This window comes from Calypte anna, chromosome 1 (assembly GCF_003957555.1).
Source record: "Calypte anna isolate BGI_N300 chromosome 1, bCalAnn1_v1.p, whole genome shotgun sequence".
NCBI lineage: Eukaryota > Metazoa > Chordata > Aves > Apodiformes > Trochilidae > Calypte > Calypte anna.
In genome coordinates, this window is record NC_044244.1 from 173,418,613 (window position 1) to 173,436,921 (window position 18,309).

The window sequence follows — 18,309 nt, forward strand, 5'->3', positions numbered from 1 at the left end:
TTGTGTATTTGGGGGGAAAAATCTGGAAAAAAATTAAATCTGAACAATATGGCAAGTACATGTACTGTTATTACACAGCTGTTCCTCTTGGGTTTTTGTTTTTCAGACTATTTGAAACACTGCAGTCATTATTCTGGTCTATATTTGGACTCATCAATCTCTATGTGACCAATGTGAAAGCAAGGCATGAGTTTACTGAATTTGTTGGGGCCACCATGTTTGGTACCTACAATGTGATCTCTTTGGTTGTTCTACTCAACATGCTAATAGCCATGATGAATAATTCTTACCAACTTATTGCTGTAAGTGGTTCCTTATCTTTATTTGATTTATAATATAAACCTCAGTTCCTAAATCCTGTTTTTCTGGCCATAATTTTTTTTACAGGCAGGAGACTGGGACAAATTTTCTGATTTGTTCTAATTCTTTTGCACTGTTCTGGAAGGACACAGAAACCATACCCCAGCTAGACTAGGCAGAAGGGAATTTCCCCACAACCCTAAATGGAGAAGAGGTGGTCCTGCTGCAGAAGCCAGCTCATGTTTTGTACATATTTAAAAGGCTTAAAAAGCCTCTGAAAGGCTTTAATTTTTTTGATTTTTATATAGTGTATTAGGCATTCAACAGAAATTGGACGCCCATGTTTCATGGACAGTTTTGGACTTCTTAGCAATTTAAACAAAAGGTCATGAGTTCTCATTTAGCAGTGTCATTTTTTCTCCTTTAATGAAAACCAGTTTTATCCTTTTCAGACCAGTTGGCTTATTATTATTTTCCATCTTCCTGTTAAACAGATTGATGAAAATAAACACTGATTCATCATATGATAATTCATGTATTATGCAGAAAGCAAACAAATAAAAGAAATCTTCACAGCCCCCAGATTTCAAAATGTGGGTTTTTTTGAATCTGGAAATTTCAAGTTTTTCCACAAAAGAATTACGGACTACAGGTGTGTATATAATGCTAGTTGGCAAAGTCTGGTACATGAGATCATAACACATTTGCATTGATCAAAACTCAGGCTGCAGGTGGAATACTTTTCCTCCTACAACTTTTAAATTACTATTTTGATAACCAAATGTGTGGATAAATAATAAAGGCTAAGACTAGACTTGTAGTTTATGCTATTGGCTACTATATTTTTTGTCCAAATTTATCAGTACTTTAAATTTCTTCACCTCCTAGGATTTGGTAATCCTAGTTTCAATTTTTTTCCTTTAGTTTCCTTTAGTTTCAATCCTTTTTTCCTTTACTTTCTTTTTTTTCTTTAGTTTCAATTCTTTTCCTTTTAGTTTCCTTTAGTTTCAATCCTTTAGTTTCTTTTTTTTCAAATTTTTCAAAATTATAAAATATTATGAGAATAAAACAAAAAAAACCTCAAATAAAAATAAACCAAAAAAACCCACAACCCCAAACAAATACCCAACAACCTCTTCCAAACATATCATTCTGAAGTAGGAGGAAAGAAAAGATAATTGAGTCAAGAGTTTTAAATATCTTCATGACTTTTTGGTTAACCTGTTTGTGAATTTCTGGAACTAGCAATTATTACCAGAGCACATGAGACTTACAGACTTCTTGAAGCTGCTACACAGCAGAGTAATTAGAGTGAACAGTGTGGAATAATGATGAGATGCTATTATAAAAAAAATATTTTACAAAAATCCAGCATTTTTCTGCCTGTAATTTTCCACTGTTGTTTGAGAGAATTTAATTGTTTAAAAGCCTGTAGCAAGAAAAGTCAAGAGTGGATATATGCTTTACATATCAAACATCTCATTACTGAAGTAAACCACCTTAGCTATGATTTGTGTTAAAGACCTTTCTGTCAAAAGATAGTAATGGTATTTTAACCAGAAAATTAATTAGTATTCCAGGGTTTCTCAAGTTTTTGTCTTTCAGAGTTTTGTAGAGGTTTGTTTCGCCTCCTTAATTACAGCATTATCTGTACTGGTGCTGTGTTTCTTGTGTGCAGGATCATGCAGACATTGAGTGGAAGTTTGCTCGAACAAAACTCTGGATGAGTTATTTTGAAGAAGGAGGAACTCTACCCACTCCTTTTAATGTCATACCAAGCCCAAAATCTCTGTGGTATCTGATCAAATGGTTATGGAGACACCTTTGTAAGAAAAAAATCAGAAGAAAACCTGAAAGCTTTGGAACAATAGGGGTAAGACCTCTATTTTATTCTTCCTGTAGTTCTCTTTCTCTTTGCTATATAGGAGTTTCCCAGCCTTATTGAGCATCCAGACTGTCAAACAATGTGCATCTGAGTTACAGAATAATTCTAGCAGACAGTGTTTATTGTTTTGTTCATTTTTTACATTCATGTCAATCTACTTGACTGAAGAGAAAGCATCATCATACTGCTGTGCAAGGACAAGATGAACCATGACTGTGCCTTGTCTACAGAAAATGCAATGAAGCTTAAAAGCAATACAAATCAAGTGTGTATACTCGTTTATCAGTCTCAGGGGTCTGGTCAATGATCTCTAGCTCAAGTATCACAGTTCAATTATATTGATAAATCACAAACCACAGACTCTTGTATCAAGTATTCATTATGAACTACTCTCCATCTCTCTGACTCTCCATCTCTCCCTCTCTGTGAAATGACAAGTGTTTACCATAGAAGTAAAACATTTTGAAAGGTAACAGCATTTATTTGGAATTGATTAGTTGATAAAATTATTTCAAAATTGTATTGGTACCCTATTTTAATACTTCTGATTAGCAGTGAAATTTCTAGAAAAGAAAAAGAAGTAGAAGACATGCAAGGGGAGCAAGAATAGTCTTGAACATGGATTTATCAGATATCAGTGTAATATCTCAGATTTTCTCTGGTAGCTTCATTAAGTAAAGCAGATTTGGATTCGTCCCTCCTATCTTTATCCAGTTAAGATACCTAAATCAGTAGCACAGTTTTTCTGTACTGGCAGAGGAAATATCCAGGCAACAACCAAGCTCATCAACAACCAAATCCCTAGTTATGTTTTCTGTATTCCCCAGTGTAAGCAAGTACCTAAGTAAATAGACTTCATTCAGTCAATTCCAACATAAAGGAAGCCACCATAAGTAAAAGGTGCATAATGGCACTTCCTCTATACCATGGGAATTATGTGAATATAAATGTTATCAAGTCTGTTAGGAACTCAAATAGCAAACCCTTGAGTGAGAGTATGAGAGTGTGGTATGGGGAATGGGAAAAAGAAAGGGTTATAGTCCTCCTGCTATTGATGCTGGTAGCAAAACCTCCATTCAGTTCAAAAGACCCAGGGAATGTGATGCAATTATTTGCTGGGCCATTACTTTATCAGCTTCATCTTATCATTGTATAATTCCCACTGTCTTGAGAGGAAAGGATAAGGATAGGCTTTTCCTACATATTCTATTGTCATACGTTGATATGCAGTTTGATTACCAGATATACTTGAAGTAACAAGTTCACAAGTTCACAAGTGAAGAGATATATGATAAAGAGGTAAAGTGACATATTAAACTGATCCACAGTACCTACACTGATTTTGTCCTCTTCGTGGAAAGCTTCTACTCAGGCTTACTGCAATTTCCTCATCTTGTTGGCCAGTATCTACATTATGAAAAGTAAATATGCTTTATTTAGCTGTCATACTTATAGATAAGAAAGAAACAGCCAGAAAAGGAAGCTTATATGCATGAGGATGACATTGAAACAAACCAGTAATAGACTTCAAGAAAGAAGCAAATTTGCAGATGACACTAAGCTGGGGGGGAGTGTCGATCAGATGGAAGGCAGGAGGGCTCTGCAGAGGGACCTGGACAGACTGGAGAGTTGGGCTGATTCCAACAGGATGAGGTTCAACACGGCCAAGTGCTGGGTCCTGCACTTTGGCCACAACAACCCCATGGGGAGCTCCAGGCTGGGCACAGAGTGGTTGGAGAGCAGCCAGACAGAGAGGGACCTGGGAGTCTGGATTGACAGGAAGCTGAACATGAGCCAGCAGTGTGCCCAGGTAGCCAAGAAGGCCAATGGCATCCTGGCCTGTGTCAGGAACAGTGTGGCCAGCAGGTCCAGGGAAGGGATTCTGCCCCTATACTCAGCGCTGGTGAGGCCACACCTTGAGTACTGTGTCCAGTTCTGGGCCCCTCAGTTTAGGAAGGATATTGAGCAGGTCCAAAGGAGGGCAGCTAGGCTGGTGAAAGGACTTGAGCACAGATCCTATGAGGAGAGGGTGATGGAGCTGGGGCTGTTCAGCCTGCAGAAGAGGAGGCTCAGAGACCTCATCACTCTCTACAACTCCCTGAAAGGAGGGGGTAGCCAGGTGGGGGTTGGTCTCGTTTCCCAGGCAACTCTCAGCAAGACAAGAGGGCATGGTCTCAAGTTGTGCCAGGGGAGGTTTAGGTTGGATATTAGAAAGAATTTCTTTACCGAGAGGGCGATCAAGCATTGGAATGGGCTGCCCAGGGAAGTAGTGGATTCTCCATCCCTGGAGATATTTAAAAAGAGACTGGATGTGGCACTCAGTGCCATGGTCTGGTAACTGCAGAGGTAGTGGATCAAGGGTTGGACTTGATGATCTCTGAGGTCCCTTCCAACCCAGCCAATTCTATGATTCTATGAAAAAATGATTAAAATTAACATTAGAAAAGCAATGAGGAGACCTAAATAGTGTTTCAGGTAGATATCAAAATCAGACATGTACTGAGCATGAATGGTGAAGAAATTCAAGAGTGAAACACTCTTGTGTAACCTAGCACAGGAAACAAGATAATGAAGAGACCAACTGAAAAAAAACACCATGTGAGGTTATGTTATAAAAATAAAATCAAGAGAGTGATGTGTTTGTATCGGGGAGAGTAGGTCATGCTGCTAGGCATTTGTTAAAAATTTGGTAGGGATGATTAGCTAGTGTGTACTGATAAAGTGGCATTAAAATTAATGGAGTGATGCTACTGTATAGCAGGTAGGGTTGATTAACACAATATCCCTGGTTGACTGGGACAGGTCTAGAATACTCTTACACATCCTAGGAAAACCTTCAGGATATAATTTTCTGCCAGACTTTCCATCCAGAATAAGAGTGGTTTTTTTTTCCTTTGTTTCCCTCTCCATCTGCAGCTCTGGGACTAAACGCATTTGTGACTTTGTGAAATACCAAGACATGGTGCTCTCAACCCTTTGCTGAATGGCAGGGTGAAAAAGGGGATTCAGAAAGATCATTCCCTGGTACCTGCTGCTACATCCTTCTGAGGATAGATAAATACCAGCATCTAGAAATCAGCAGCTTGGGTTTTGCAAAACTGGTTCAGCAAAGGGTCAAAAAGGCAAGGGGTATATCTATACAGAGCTAGCTGGGAGTTTTACCAAATGGAATTTCCTTTTTTTTTTTTTCATTAATACACACCAGTTTCAAAGAAGTGGTTGTTAGGACAGACTTCTCAGCTTCAGGATGGAATTTCTGTTTGAAGAGAGAAGAAGCAGGTGCTATGCAAAGCAAATAGCTTGAGCTATGGGAGACCCAGCTTCCCGTCTGTTCTCCAGGGGATATTTAATTGTTTATCCCAAGTAGAACAGCTCTGACATGAGAGATTTCCATCTCAAAATCATGAAGACCCTGGTGAGGAAAGGTGGTCTCTTGGGAAAAGTGAAGAGAAGTAGATTAACCTAGGTTCCCAAAGACTTGAATGTGAAAAGCTAGTTACTGAACTCTTCGGGAGTGGAGGATATAAGCAAGGGAAAGTTGTGGGATGCTTGTGATTAATTTCTGTAGAGCAAGTTTTTTTTAAAAATTGCTTGATGAGAAAATGTGAAAATTCTGAAGTCTGTAAGGCAATAGGGCCATATCCACTCCTAGTTTCCACTACTGAATAGACACTTAGCTACAAGTACGGCTGAAATCACTCTGAAGCAGAGAGAATTTTGAATTTTGAATTTTTCCAATTTCAAGGTCTGATATTGCATCCAATCTCTGACATGGGATAAAATGTGGGTATGCACTATGAACTTTGATGTCCACATTAGGAAATTCTATTCTTAGCCATCAGAGTGGAAGAACCACTGTTCTCTCATTCAGACAGGTCTGCACATAGCTTAGGTAGATGTAAACCAGATGCTGTTAGCAAGATTTTCCCCAAGAGGTTAAGTCACTGGAGACTGAAAGGGATAACCATGGTGATCTCAGAGTTTGCCCTGAGGGAAAGCACTGCCTTCTGGTTTTGAAAATTTATTCCCATCACCCAAGCTCAACATTGCATTTTCAGAACTTCAGTTGTCCCAAAGGGATGACTCACAAATTGAATTTAGGATCTCTATGCCCTTACAACTGAAGGGTAGCCTTTTTGGGGGGGATCTAAGATGACAGCTCTAATTCCATCTCACTGGAATATCCCCTGTAATAACTCAGGCCTCAGAGCTAGAAGTTCATCCTTGTTGGGAACTACTTCTCTTGAGTCCTGCCTTATGGTGTCTGATTCCTTCCCTATTACCAGTAGTGGGGAAGAAACATTACAGGCTCAGTTTCTTACACTGACTATATGGATATATGGATGCTATGTTGTCTGTAAGGTGCAGCTATTTCAAAATAGGTTGTTCTCAAACCTCTAAATGCTTAATTTCCTATTAGGAACATATTATGGTGTTTTCCAGTAGAAAAAGCGTTAGTGTGCATCCAAAGGCTGAGTCAGTGCTAGAGAATGATAGACAGAATGCAGCTGGCTTGTTCAGGGATCAGACAGCATTTTTCAAGGATAAGGCATGATATTGCAAGCCTTAATATCAAAAAAATCCCAGGAATCGTGAACTAGGAATGAATCAAGGATGTATTAAATCTGTCACCAACAATTCGCTGTAAAAATATATATGTGTGTATATTTGAAAGTTTGTTACATGCAGGTAAAACTCAAAAGAAAAGGTTCAGTGCCAGGATAGTTTACAGCAGACATGCTAGTGAAAGGATTTATGGGGCTCATATAAAGAAGAAAAATGTCAGTAGAAATTAATATGGCATAGTTGCTTGGGAGAATCATCTAGAGTGCTGCTTATAAAGAAAAATCACGGGAAGGAAGAGGGTCTGAGCAGAAGAGAAGTGCCTCTGAAGAGAGCTGATTAATATGCTTCTTGGATGTCAACTCTGGTTCTGCCATCCTTTGCTGTACTGAGGAATCTGAAATTAATTGATAGAGTCAAGGGAAGGTTTTTCAAGGGACAGGATTTTTCTCCAAAGCAAGACAGTGACAAGCCATGCTGATAGCAGCTCCTCTAGCCAAAGCTACAGGTAAAGGAAGGCCAGGATGCTTACATGTTATTTACTAGTACTCCAGCTTGCTATTAACCAGACAGAAATCTATCTTTCAGATTTCAGCACCTTTTTACTTTCTGTCCTTTTGACATATCCCAGCTGTGCAGCATTCTCTTTATTACACACATTATATCACAAAGTATCTTTTACACTTTAAACTTCAAAATAAGTGTGTGCTGCTCTTTATATGTATATATATTTATATACCTATATAAATATAAATATCAGTTCTGTTCACTTTGTCAGCTCACCTTTGCAAAAGCCAGATTAGTAACATAATTCTATCGATTAGATTGAAGATTTCCTGACTGCCTTTGAGTGTCTCAGATACTCCTTTTGGTCTTTTGAAATCCACTGCTATTTTGAAACAGAAGACATGCAGCAAAAGAAATCCCACTTTCACTGGAATAAATGGTACTATTTTCCACAAATTGCATTCCACTTTATGTCTGATCGGTCAGCAAAATGTCTTTTACTCATAATTTTAAATGTTTCAGAGGAGAAAATTAAAAGGATTGTCAGGGACATCTTCAGGATTTTTCTCTGCTGCATATAGTGTTTAGATAAACAGTTACCTCTTTTCTACCTATCCAAATTTTTATGATATTTTTCCAAGCAACCTACATGATAATTATTCTCATTTGTCAGAGAAAATCTCCTTTTCCTTTCTCCTATTCTTTGTTCTTCAAGTGGAAAACACTTCAACTCCTAAATCCATGTGAGTATTTTGTATTTTGTCTGTAATGTGTGTTGAAAGCTGAGCAAAGAAATAACAGCTTCCACCTGAATGGAAATCACGGATCTGGAGTGTTTATTGTATAGCCAAGGACTATCTCTTGAGTAATCCTCTTTGTCAACACAGATGAGTTCTTACCTTTTTTATGGGATACTTCTATTCTTGATGAGGAATAAATTCCATGACTTTATGTTTCCCGGACCTTTATCACTACGAAGTCTAAGGTCAAATAGACATTAAATTTGAAATCTTGCTTTATAAAATACATAATTTTGACAAAGCGCTTCAAAAGAGGTAATTTAACATTATCAAATTTTTCATTGCTAAAGAGATTTTTCTTCCAATACAAATTACTAGGAATGGTGTAAGCAGGAAGACCAAAATCATTATCACTACCAGCAGAAGTGTTAAAGCTTCCTAAAGGACATTAGTGCTCACTTTTGCAAGTTATAAAAGTATCCCACTCAAATAAATGATTTCATACAACATTGTTATCAGAAGTGTTTCTTCCCCTTTTGCAATTTTTAGTTAGAACTTTTATCCCTTTCTTAGCCATAGTTTTCAGCCCTTCTTTCTGCACTTAACACCATTTACTTGAAATAAATTTCGAACAACCACAAATTTAACTATGACCCTGTAGAGAAAAGCAGGCAGGCTGAGAACTAAATATGGACAATATGAGTGCTAATGCCATTTTATTTATAGTTAATTCTTTGGTTTCCAGCTGTGTTTAAGCAAAGATTCGTTCTGCTCTCAGAAGGAATCAAACAGCCAGTATGAAGTAGAAACAATATGAAGATTTAAACAGGAGAAAGAAAACTGATAGGGTTTTTTGTCTCTTTTTGAAAACACACTACTAAATGCATTCTCTTTCAGCTTCTCAGTGACATGGATCGAAAACAATAAGAGCAGTGGAACTGTTATGGATGTGTTCATCTGTGTATAAATTTGTTTAGATATATATCCTATATTGCACATTTTGACTTTGCATTGAGTGGAAAAGCCACAATTACTGTTTCTGGGAGTTTCCAAATGGGTTGCAGAGAAAGGATAAACCTTATTTAATTATTTCTTATGGATACAGAATTAAACCTATGGCATTTATTTTGCATTTTTTGTAAGATGAAGCAGATCAGACAGCAACTGCAGAAAGCAGTCAGCGACACAAGGGTCAGCTTTTCTTTTATTTATAGGGTTTATTAGCTTTACCTGAACTGAAATGTATTTCAATTACACCTTGAAGTATTTTTCCCCTTCCCTATGAGTCAGATCTATTGTTCTGAGCTGTTAGCCCCTGACTCCCCTAGTGCTCTCTCAGCAGGAATGAAACATCCCCATCGTGTGGTCAGATGCAAAAAAACCAGATTGTTTTTTTCTACAAACCAGCTAAAGATAGGTGCTGAGAGGGAATTGTCCTTTCCAGGGCTGCCTTGCCCCCTCCAACCCCAGAGGCAGGCAGGATCTCACAGCCCCCTACCCTTATACACAAGGAATTTCCATCATCTCTTTGGAGGCAGATACTGAAACATGATCTGGAAAAATACTGAAGAAAAGGTGCTTAGGTATAAAGCCCTGCTCCACAATTCCTCTTCAGAGTGATTAGGAAATAATTATTTTGCCTTTTCTATTACTTTTGCCTAGCCCAACTGTGTAGCAGTTGCATCCCTCAAATAAATTGCAAGCAAGAAATCAACTCTAAGGTGTAAACTGATTCTGAACACAGTGAAATTGTAACTCATAAATTACCAATCTGTTTCAAGTAAAAGCATATGACAAATTACTTCTGCTGTGCCTGCCTCATTATGCAACTGAGGTCAGTTTTAACAAGTCCCTTGGATGTCCTTTTATCCTCTTTTAAGATGCTGTGAGTGTTCTGTTTTGTAGAAAAGCCATAAGAGGTCATAAACCCTCTTTTCTCAGCAGCAGCAGATATAAGAACCCAAGTTAAAATTGTGTTTCACCAGTCAAGGATAATTAGGGTAGAGCACAGGGAGTCATGACTCAGTATGCTATTGAGGACAACAGTAGTTCAAGAGCTACGTAAATCAGGGCTGTTTTTCCCTATCATCTACTGGATTATACTGCCCTTAGACATGGCAATACAACCTAATACAACACTTTTTTGAAGCCTGTAGCATGTTTTCATTGTACCACTCTTCTTTTTGCTCTTCCTCTTCACAGTTCCTACCCTCTTACCCTCCCTCCTAATCAACAATGCATTGCAGGCTGAGTTTCTTTCTTCCATACCCCTCTCTGTGACCAAGTGTTTTTAACAGGGTAATAGGCAGGAAATTTTCTCTTTAATGTGATTTTATAGTGTGGGTTTGGCTAGGTGTATGTTAAATGAGACATTAGGAGCCATAGCAAGTGTCTTGCTAACACCATTTTTATGTCAGCCTTTTCTAAATTTAGTGAAATGTGCTTCACTCTGTAGAAAGGAGTGACATGATCACATTGTCTCCCTTCCATCTTTCAATCTCAGATCAGGGACTTCAGGGATCTGCAAGGAGAGACCTGGCTGCCACACCTTATCTGTGTCGATGCTAGAAGAGCAGCACATTGATTAAAATGTAGATAAAACGCTTTACCTTCCCAGTGACAACATTCTCCCTTCTGTAAAGCTAATGACAGGCTTTGCTCAAACACTGCCATTTTTTCAATCAACTTTAAACTATCTGTCTCAGCTTGCTAGATACCACATAGTGCACAGACCTGCTGTTTTGCTATGTGACAAGTATTTTACTACTAGATAGGTATTCATAGGGTTTGTTCTTTTCTTTTTTTTCAGAGGCGTGCAGCTGACAATCTGAGAAGACATCATCAATACCAGGTACAGGTCCATGTTTATTTTGAGGGCAATTATTTTTCTATGCCTCCAAAAGCTCCGAAGGCAGATAAAAAAGGAAGAATTTAATAAGAAAGCAGGCAACAGCAACAAAAAAAACAAACCAAACAAAAAAAAAACCACCAAGCCAAATAAAACAAAACCAAAAAACATATTATTTTTAGTGTTTGAACAACAGCACTTGAGAATTAGGGTTGTTGATTCTTAGAGTGCAAAAGTATATCTACTAGAGCAATAACATACTAACCAATCTTGGTTAGTAAAATTAGTAGTTTTTAAGAAAGCAAACACATAGTCTCATCTTCATACTGTGATTCATTAGGATCACTGACACCCTCCATCAGAACATGCTCTCCACCTATCTGACCCCTGTCCCATAATAATACCTCTGCCTTGATCCTGTGTAAGATATTCTTCTCCATTCTCCTGCCTCAGCTTCAGATTTTTTTGAGACCATTGTAGCACAAAGGATAATTGTGAGACATATTTCCAATTTCTTTATGTGTTAAAAGAGCTTAATTAATCAAGATGTGGGCTGCACACCTGTAGGTTTGCTAATTAATGGATTCTATGCGGGAAATCACTAGGTAAATAAGGACTTTCCCAACTTCAAAAAGAGAGAGCTGTGGGAAGTACAATAAGGATCTATAAAATCATAGGGAGGGTGAACACAGAGCAGCTGTTTGCCATCTCTCCTCAAACTGAGTATTAGACTCATTCTACACTCTATTAGTAAGGCTGTAGGCAGCACTTGGAGGGAAGTGAGTGTTTTTCTTCAGCCCACACTTGTAAGACTGTATCTTGAACACTGTGTCCTGGTTTGGGCCCCCCACTGCAAGATGATGTTAACAAACTGGAAGAAATCCAGCAAAGGGCCATCAAGATGGTTAGAGGGCTGACATAAAGGCAGAAGCTCAGATTTCAGCCTGGAGCAGTTTAAGGGGGATCTAATTGCTGTCTTCAATAACATAGCAGGTAGTTAGAGAGAAGAAGGAGTCATATTTTTCTTGCAGGCACGGCAATAGAGTAGGAGACAATGGACAGAAGCTATAGGAAGGGAAACTCCCTTAGGAAAATCATCATGATAGTAAGGGTTGCTCAGGGAGGCTGCATCATCTCCACCCCTGAAGATATTCAGCACTTCACTGGCTAGATCTGATGGCACCCAGGCATCCCTTTAACATGAATAATTTTAGAATTCTTAGAAGTAGAAGGCAACAATGGAAACTACAATAGATCAGGTTAAAAGTAAACAAATCCCCGTGTGGAATCTTATTCCAGCTATACTGTGGAACTCACCGACAGAAGATTTGTGGATGCTGAAAACTTACATGAGTTCAAAACCACCCAGGAAAACATGTCATGGCCCATTAAACCAAGAAGTATTATTTTTAATTCAGAAAGACTCTGAATATCACATCACAGGAGGCTTGGGAGAGTACACCTGGAAATATCATTATACAACTGCACTTGTGAGGCATCAGCAACTGCTCACTATCATGAGATGTACCTTTGGTGAAACTCAATGCAGCAGTTTCCAGGATAATTAATACCACTGCTTTCTGTTGAAAAGCAGAACAAATTTTCAACCTTATTTGAGGTTTATACATTTTTTTTGTCATGTCTTAAAGCACAAAGTCCAACCAGTTCCAGTGAGTGTAGGTTTAGTAACTAATACTGAAAAAGATAACACAATATTTTATATTTTCAGGAAGTTATGAGAAATCTGGTTAAAAGATATGTTGCAGCAATGATAAGAGATGCCAAAACTGAGGAAGGACTGACAGAAGAAAATTTTAAGGTATGTGATAATTTATATATTCATAGGTATTTCACTAAGATATCATAAGAATGTGAAGAATATTTCTCAAACTCCCCTCACAAATGAAAGTTATTCAGGTAGCATGTATTCTGCTTCCTTCACATGTGAGTGATCAGGCCCAGTCACCATGGGTTTAGGAAAAGCAAGTCCTGCATAACTAACCTCATCTCCTTCTAAGACAGGGTGACCTGCTTAGTGGTTTAGGGAAAGGTTGTGGATGTTGTCTACCTGGACTTTACTAAGGCCTTTGACGCCATTTCCCACATCATTCTCCCTGAGAAACAGCCTGATCATGGCCCAGATGGTTGTGCTCTTTGCTTGGTAAAAATCTGGCTGAGTGATGAATGGAGTTAAATCCAGCTGGAGGCCAATCACAAGTGGCATTCCTCAGGGATCAGTGTTGGGACCAGCTCTCTCTGATATCTTTATCAATGATCTGGGTGAGGTGATAGAGTACATCCTCAGCAAGTTTATAAAAACCACCAAGTTGGGTGGGAGTGTTGATCTGCCTGAGGGTAAGAAGGCTCTGCAGAGGGATCTGGACAGGGTGAGTCGGTTGAGGCCAATTTTATGAGATTCAACGAAGCAGAGTGCTGGGTCTTGCACTTAGGTCACAACAACCCCATGGAATGTTACAGGCTTGGGGAAGAGTAGCTGTGAAAAAAAAAACAGAGGAAAAAAAAAACAGGAGTATTGATCAACAGCCAGCTGAATATGAACCAGCAGTGTGCCCAGGTGGCCAAGAAGGCCAATGGCATCCCGATTCTGTTCAATATCTTCATTGATGATTTAGATGAGGGGATTGAGTCCATCATCAGCAAATTCGCAGATGACACTAAGCTGGGGGGAAGTGTCGATCAACTGGAAGGCAGGAGGGCTCTGCAGAGGGACCTGGACAGACTGGAGAGCTGGGCTGATTCCAATGGGATGAGGTTTAACACGGCCAAGTGCCGGGTCCTGCACTTTGGCCACAACAACCCCATGGGGAGCTCCAGGCTGGGGACAGAGTGGCTGGAGAGCAGCCAGGCAGAAAGGGACCTGGGAGTCTGGATTGACAGGAAGCTGAACATGAGCCAGCAGTGTGTCCAGGTGGCCAAGAAGGCCAATGGCATCCTGGCTTGTATCAGAAATAGTGTGGCCAGCAGGAACAGGGAAGTAATTGTGTCCCTGTACTTAGCTCTGGTGAAGCCACATCTCCAGTGTTCACTGATTGGCTCCTCACACATCAGGGTGCTGGAGCGTGGCCAAAGAAGGGCAACAAAGCTGGTGAAAGGTCTAGAGTGTTACGAGGAACAGCTAGGAAACTGGGATTGTTCAAAGTAGAGAAAAGGAGGCTGAGGGGACACTTTATCGTCCTTTACACCTACCTTAAAGAAAGTTGCTGTGAGGTGGGTATTGGTCTCTTTTCCCAAGTAGTTCATGATAGGACAAGTGGAAATGGTCTCAAATTGGGCAAGGGGAGGTTTAGATTTAGATATTCAGAAGAACTTCTTCACTGAAAGGGTTGCCAGGCACTGGAACAGGCTGCCCAGGGAAGTGATGGAGTCACCAGCCCTGGAGGTTTTTAAAAGATATGTAGATGTGGTACCTAGGAATATGGTGAAGTGGTGGACTTGATATAGTTAGGTTTATGCTGGTTTAAATGATCTTAACGGTTTTTTCCAACCAAATAATTCTATGATTATCTTTTAAATAAAAGGAAGGGAAGTAGGGAGACAAGCCTTTAAGATACAGAGGTTGAAAGGAACAGCTCTGACTCCTTCCTAGCTGCCAAACATGCAGAAATGCATGAAGCCCAACCTTCACTGCTGCTCTCAGGGAAGCAGGTACACGTGTGTATGCCTTGTGTGTCCCCATGTGTCTGGATAGAAGGCATGATGCTGACAGATGATCCAAATGTTGTTATGATGATGGTATAATACTGTCTACCAGACTGGCTGTAGGTCTTCAGGGTGCCCAGACTCCTTCCCTCACCTTTATCAGTGATGTCCATGAGTAGTCTAGGCTAAGGCACATTTTCTTTGAAGTTTTCTTTTATAAAACTGCTCATCACTTTTCTGTCTCAGCTAAAAAAGTGATTTGGCAGTCTGCAAAGCACCTTGAAGATGTCAGGTTTTATCCAGATGGTGAAGTTTGTTACTAACCTCTAGCATAAACCTTTTTCAAATTAGTTTTTATACAATGATGTTTCATCTTTCTTCCAAATTTGTAGGAGTTAAAACAAGATATTTCCAGCTTTCGTTTTGAAGTCTTGGGTTTATTAAAGGGAAGCAAGCATTCTAATCTGCAGACTCCAAAGATGAACAAAGACACTGCCTCTCTGTCAGAAAATGAAGAAAATAGTGAGAATGAAGGAAACACGAAAGCAAAGAAAAAGACCTTCAGCCTTTTTGACATAACAACGATGATTCACCCAAAATCAGCCACTATTGCCTCTGAAGCATATAATGTAATCAATGGCTCAGCAACGATGGTGTCAGAGTCCACGAAGGAGAAACAAAAGCGTGTGAATTTTGTAACAGACATAAAAAATTTCGGGTTATTTCACAGACGATCAAAACCAAATTCTGCAGAGCAGAGTACCAATAAAATATACACCGTTTCTGAAGAAGTTTCCCGTCAGCAGGCAGAAGAAAAATGTGAGAAAACTACTGAACTGGAAGAGGGAGATCAGACCATGAACTGTGAATTGAACATCCAAAGCCCTGACAAAAAATACATCCCTGCTGGATCACAAAGCAACAGCAACTCCATGGATTCACGGGAGGAGGGAAGTGTCTGTTCTTCTCTAACGGAGAAAATGGAGTTGCAGAACTCAGAACCAGCCACACCACAGGGCCAGCTGGACAGAGAGTTGGACCTTAGCATTGACTGTGATGGGAGACAGGAAACAATTGATCAGGGTGATTATGTGATAACAAGGTTGTGATGCTTACAGAAGGAACAATTTATAAATATATGTATTTTGCATAGTGCTTGGGAGGGGGGGGCAATGTTTTAAGAATTATATTAGCAAATGCAGAATTACACTTTCTAGTACTCAAATATGGCACATGATCTTGTAACAGTAGTCAAGAGAAAGATAATATGGGAACCTTCTGTTTTGTAGCCTGCTTTAGCTTTCACAGTTTGTTTTACATTTTTTAATAAATGGAAGCATCTTGTATTCTTGTACTGTTGCAATAACCCACAGAAACTTTTTAGCTATCTTTTTCAATTACAACAAATGCAATTTCTCTCATATGATAGTTGACTCCTATGATAAATATTTTTCTATGCAAATAAAAAGTAGCTTAAGAGACTTGTAAGCCTTTATTTAACTTTATAGGTTCATAAAAGGGCACTGTAATAATCATAAGTGGCTCCTGTCAGCATAATTCATGTCAAGCTGTTAGAATAATTTATTTAAACTGATAGAAACTTGATTTCAAAACCTACAGAGAATCACAAGATAAGGTATATTCTTTTATTTATTGAAGGAATATGAAGACCTGTAAGTTATGAAAGACCAGTTTCTTTGATTATTTAATTACAGCTTCTCCCTCCCAGCAAGAGGATTATCGTTGTCCTGACACCACTCTTTGAAATGCCTTTTCAGGATTTGAAGACTTGTAAAAAAATCTTTCTTACAGTAAAAGAAACATCTGTGGCTTGCTGAAAACTGATGATGGATTACTCCCTGGAAATCTATAATCACAACAGCTACTGCTTCTTCAATCATTTATTTTTCCAACATGGACAACCTATGCACTTTAGTATTCAACTGCTTATTAGCTTTTGCCTTTACAATACACTCGTATTTGCGAAGAGAGAGATACTTCAGGAATAAACAAACATGCAATGGTCCCCTGAGTACTTGGAAAAACACAGCAATTTGTTGAGAAGTTTCTAAGGTAAGCCTTAAGAAAGCTTTTGGACAGTTTTAGAGTTTGGGGGAACCTGATTGGAGGTTTTATAAAAGAATACTTATACATTTAAGTGTATAAAGAAAACCTAATAGTATTTTTCATAACTGATGAGTGATTTATTGTCTTAGTCAAAAACAGTATTTTTAAAATTAAACAGTCTGTTTCTTTTTAAGCGATGACTGGTGTCCTACATTATTAAAAATGTAATTTTACAACTGACTTAAGAGTGATCACCCTTGAACTCTCAACACCATCCTTCTCCCTTGGAAACACATGAATATTCCATATCAGTGAGGTAATTTCATCCTTAACTTCCCTAGTCCTGTCATAATAGGTTTTGTCATTCATATTAGCCTGTCCTGAGGAACCTTCAGATGTATGAAGTACATTTACATTCCAGATGGAAAAGAGCACATGTAGTTCCCACCTTGTAGCACATGACCTAAAGCCCTGCCATTCTGGATCAAACTGATTCTGGTACTGAATTGAGTTTTGAAAATCAAGACAAACCTCTCTCATTACTTCTAGGTGAGTTTTCTAGCTTTACACATAAGCTACTCTGTCTTAGCTCACGTACTGAAAGCTGTCTTCCTGCATATCTATCTGTGCCATGACTCCTAGGAGTGAATTAGTGAACCAAAATGGAAAATATGGGCAGTAATTGACAAATAATGTGTGTAGCTTTGCCATAATGCATTCAAAACACATTTAAATGCTAAGATATAGTTGATTTCCATCTTGGCATCGTTAATTCTCTGTGGATGCCTATCCTTCACATCTCTCTCCTTGTTCAACTTTAGATTGTGAGCTCCTTGGGGCAGGGCCTGTAGCTTTTCTGTTCAGAAATCACCCAAATTATTACAAGTATAAAAAAAAATAAATAATAATAATAATGGTGGAATAACTTCCTATCATTTTTACTTGGTCAGCTCTTTTAGAGACTACTCTTTTCTGCTGTAGCATTTGTGCTAAGAATCACATACAACCAATGTGTCACATGTTGTCACAAAGCTCTCTATATCTCAGATAACAGTCCTTCTCTACCACTGATTTCACTTTTTCATTCTTCATTAGGGTTTGTAACACCTTGGAGTGTTAAGCTTAATACTCTTGCACTATGAAAGCAACTGGTCCATGCTCCAAAGAGTTTTCAGTGCATTCCAGCCAAGTGTTTTCATTCCAGACAAAATGTGCCTGAGCAGAGTATTTATAATGCAACCAGCACCATTCTCAGAACAGCTTAACTACCACAGGTTTGAGAGCTCTGCATATAGTTCTGTCACTAGAGGAGACTTTTTCACCTGTTCCTGAGGTTCCCAACAGGGCAAAGCCACAGGACAGGTAACAGCATCAGCCATGCTGTCACACCATGACCCCACTGTGCTGAGAATTGGTCTAAATTTTGGAGCAGATGCAAGACAGAACAGCAAAGATACCAGAGACAGGCAAGATGCTTAGCAATAGGACTATGAGATTGTATTGAATAGCAATAGGTGGTCAGTCTTTTGCTGTCTTTCTTCTTTCTTTTACAACCAAATATTGACATGAAGATCTATGAAATAAACCATACTTCAAACCAAAATTTGCTCTTTTGCTATGTGATTCTCAGGGATGGAAGACTGACACCAATAAAAGCCTGGTTCCATTCCACTTCTAATTAATGGCAGATAAGCTCCTTATTCTGTGAAAACAGATAAGGACCCTAAATATGTCTAAGT

The 18,309-nt window shown here is 38.9% G+C and overlaps 1 protein-coding gene across 2 annotated transcripts in view; it reads left to right on the forward strand.

Moving 5' to 3' along the window:
• TRPC4 (transient receptor potential cation channel subfamily C member 4) overlaps positions 1–15,970 on the forward strand; it is an 82,623-nt gene extending 66,653 nt beyond the window's left edge. For both annotated transcript variants that reach the window (XM_008490107.2, XM_030454299.1), the window contains 5 exons: positions 107–302; positions 1,979–2,173; positions 10,805–10,846; positions 12,573–12,662; positions 14,896–15,970. In XM_008490107.2, coding sequence (XP_008488329.2) covers positions 107–302; positions 1,979–2,173; positions 10,805–10,846; positions 12,573–12,662; positions 14,896–15,612 — 1,240 coding nt within the window. In that variant the 3' untranslated portion in view covers positions 15,613–15,970. The remainder of the gene's footprint in view (positions 1–106; positions 303–1,978; positions 2,174–10,804; positions 10,847–12,572; positions 12,663–14,895) is intronic.
• Positions 15,971–18,309: the final 2,339 nt, after the last annotated feature.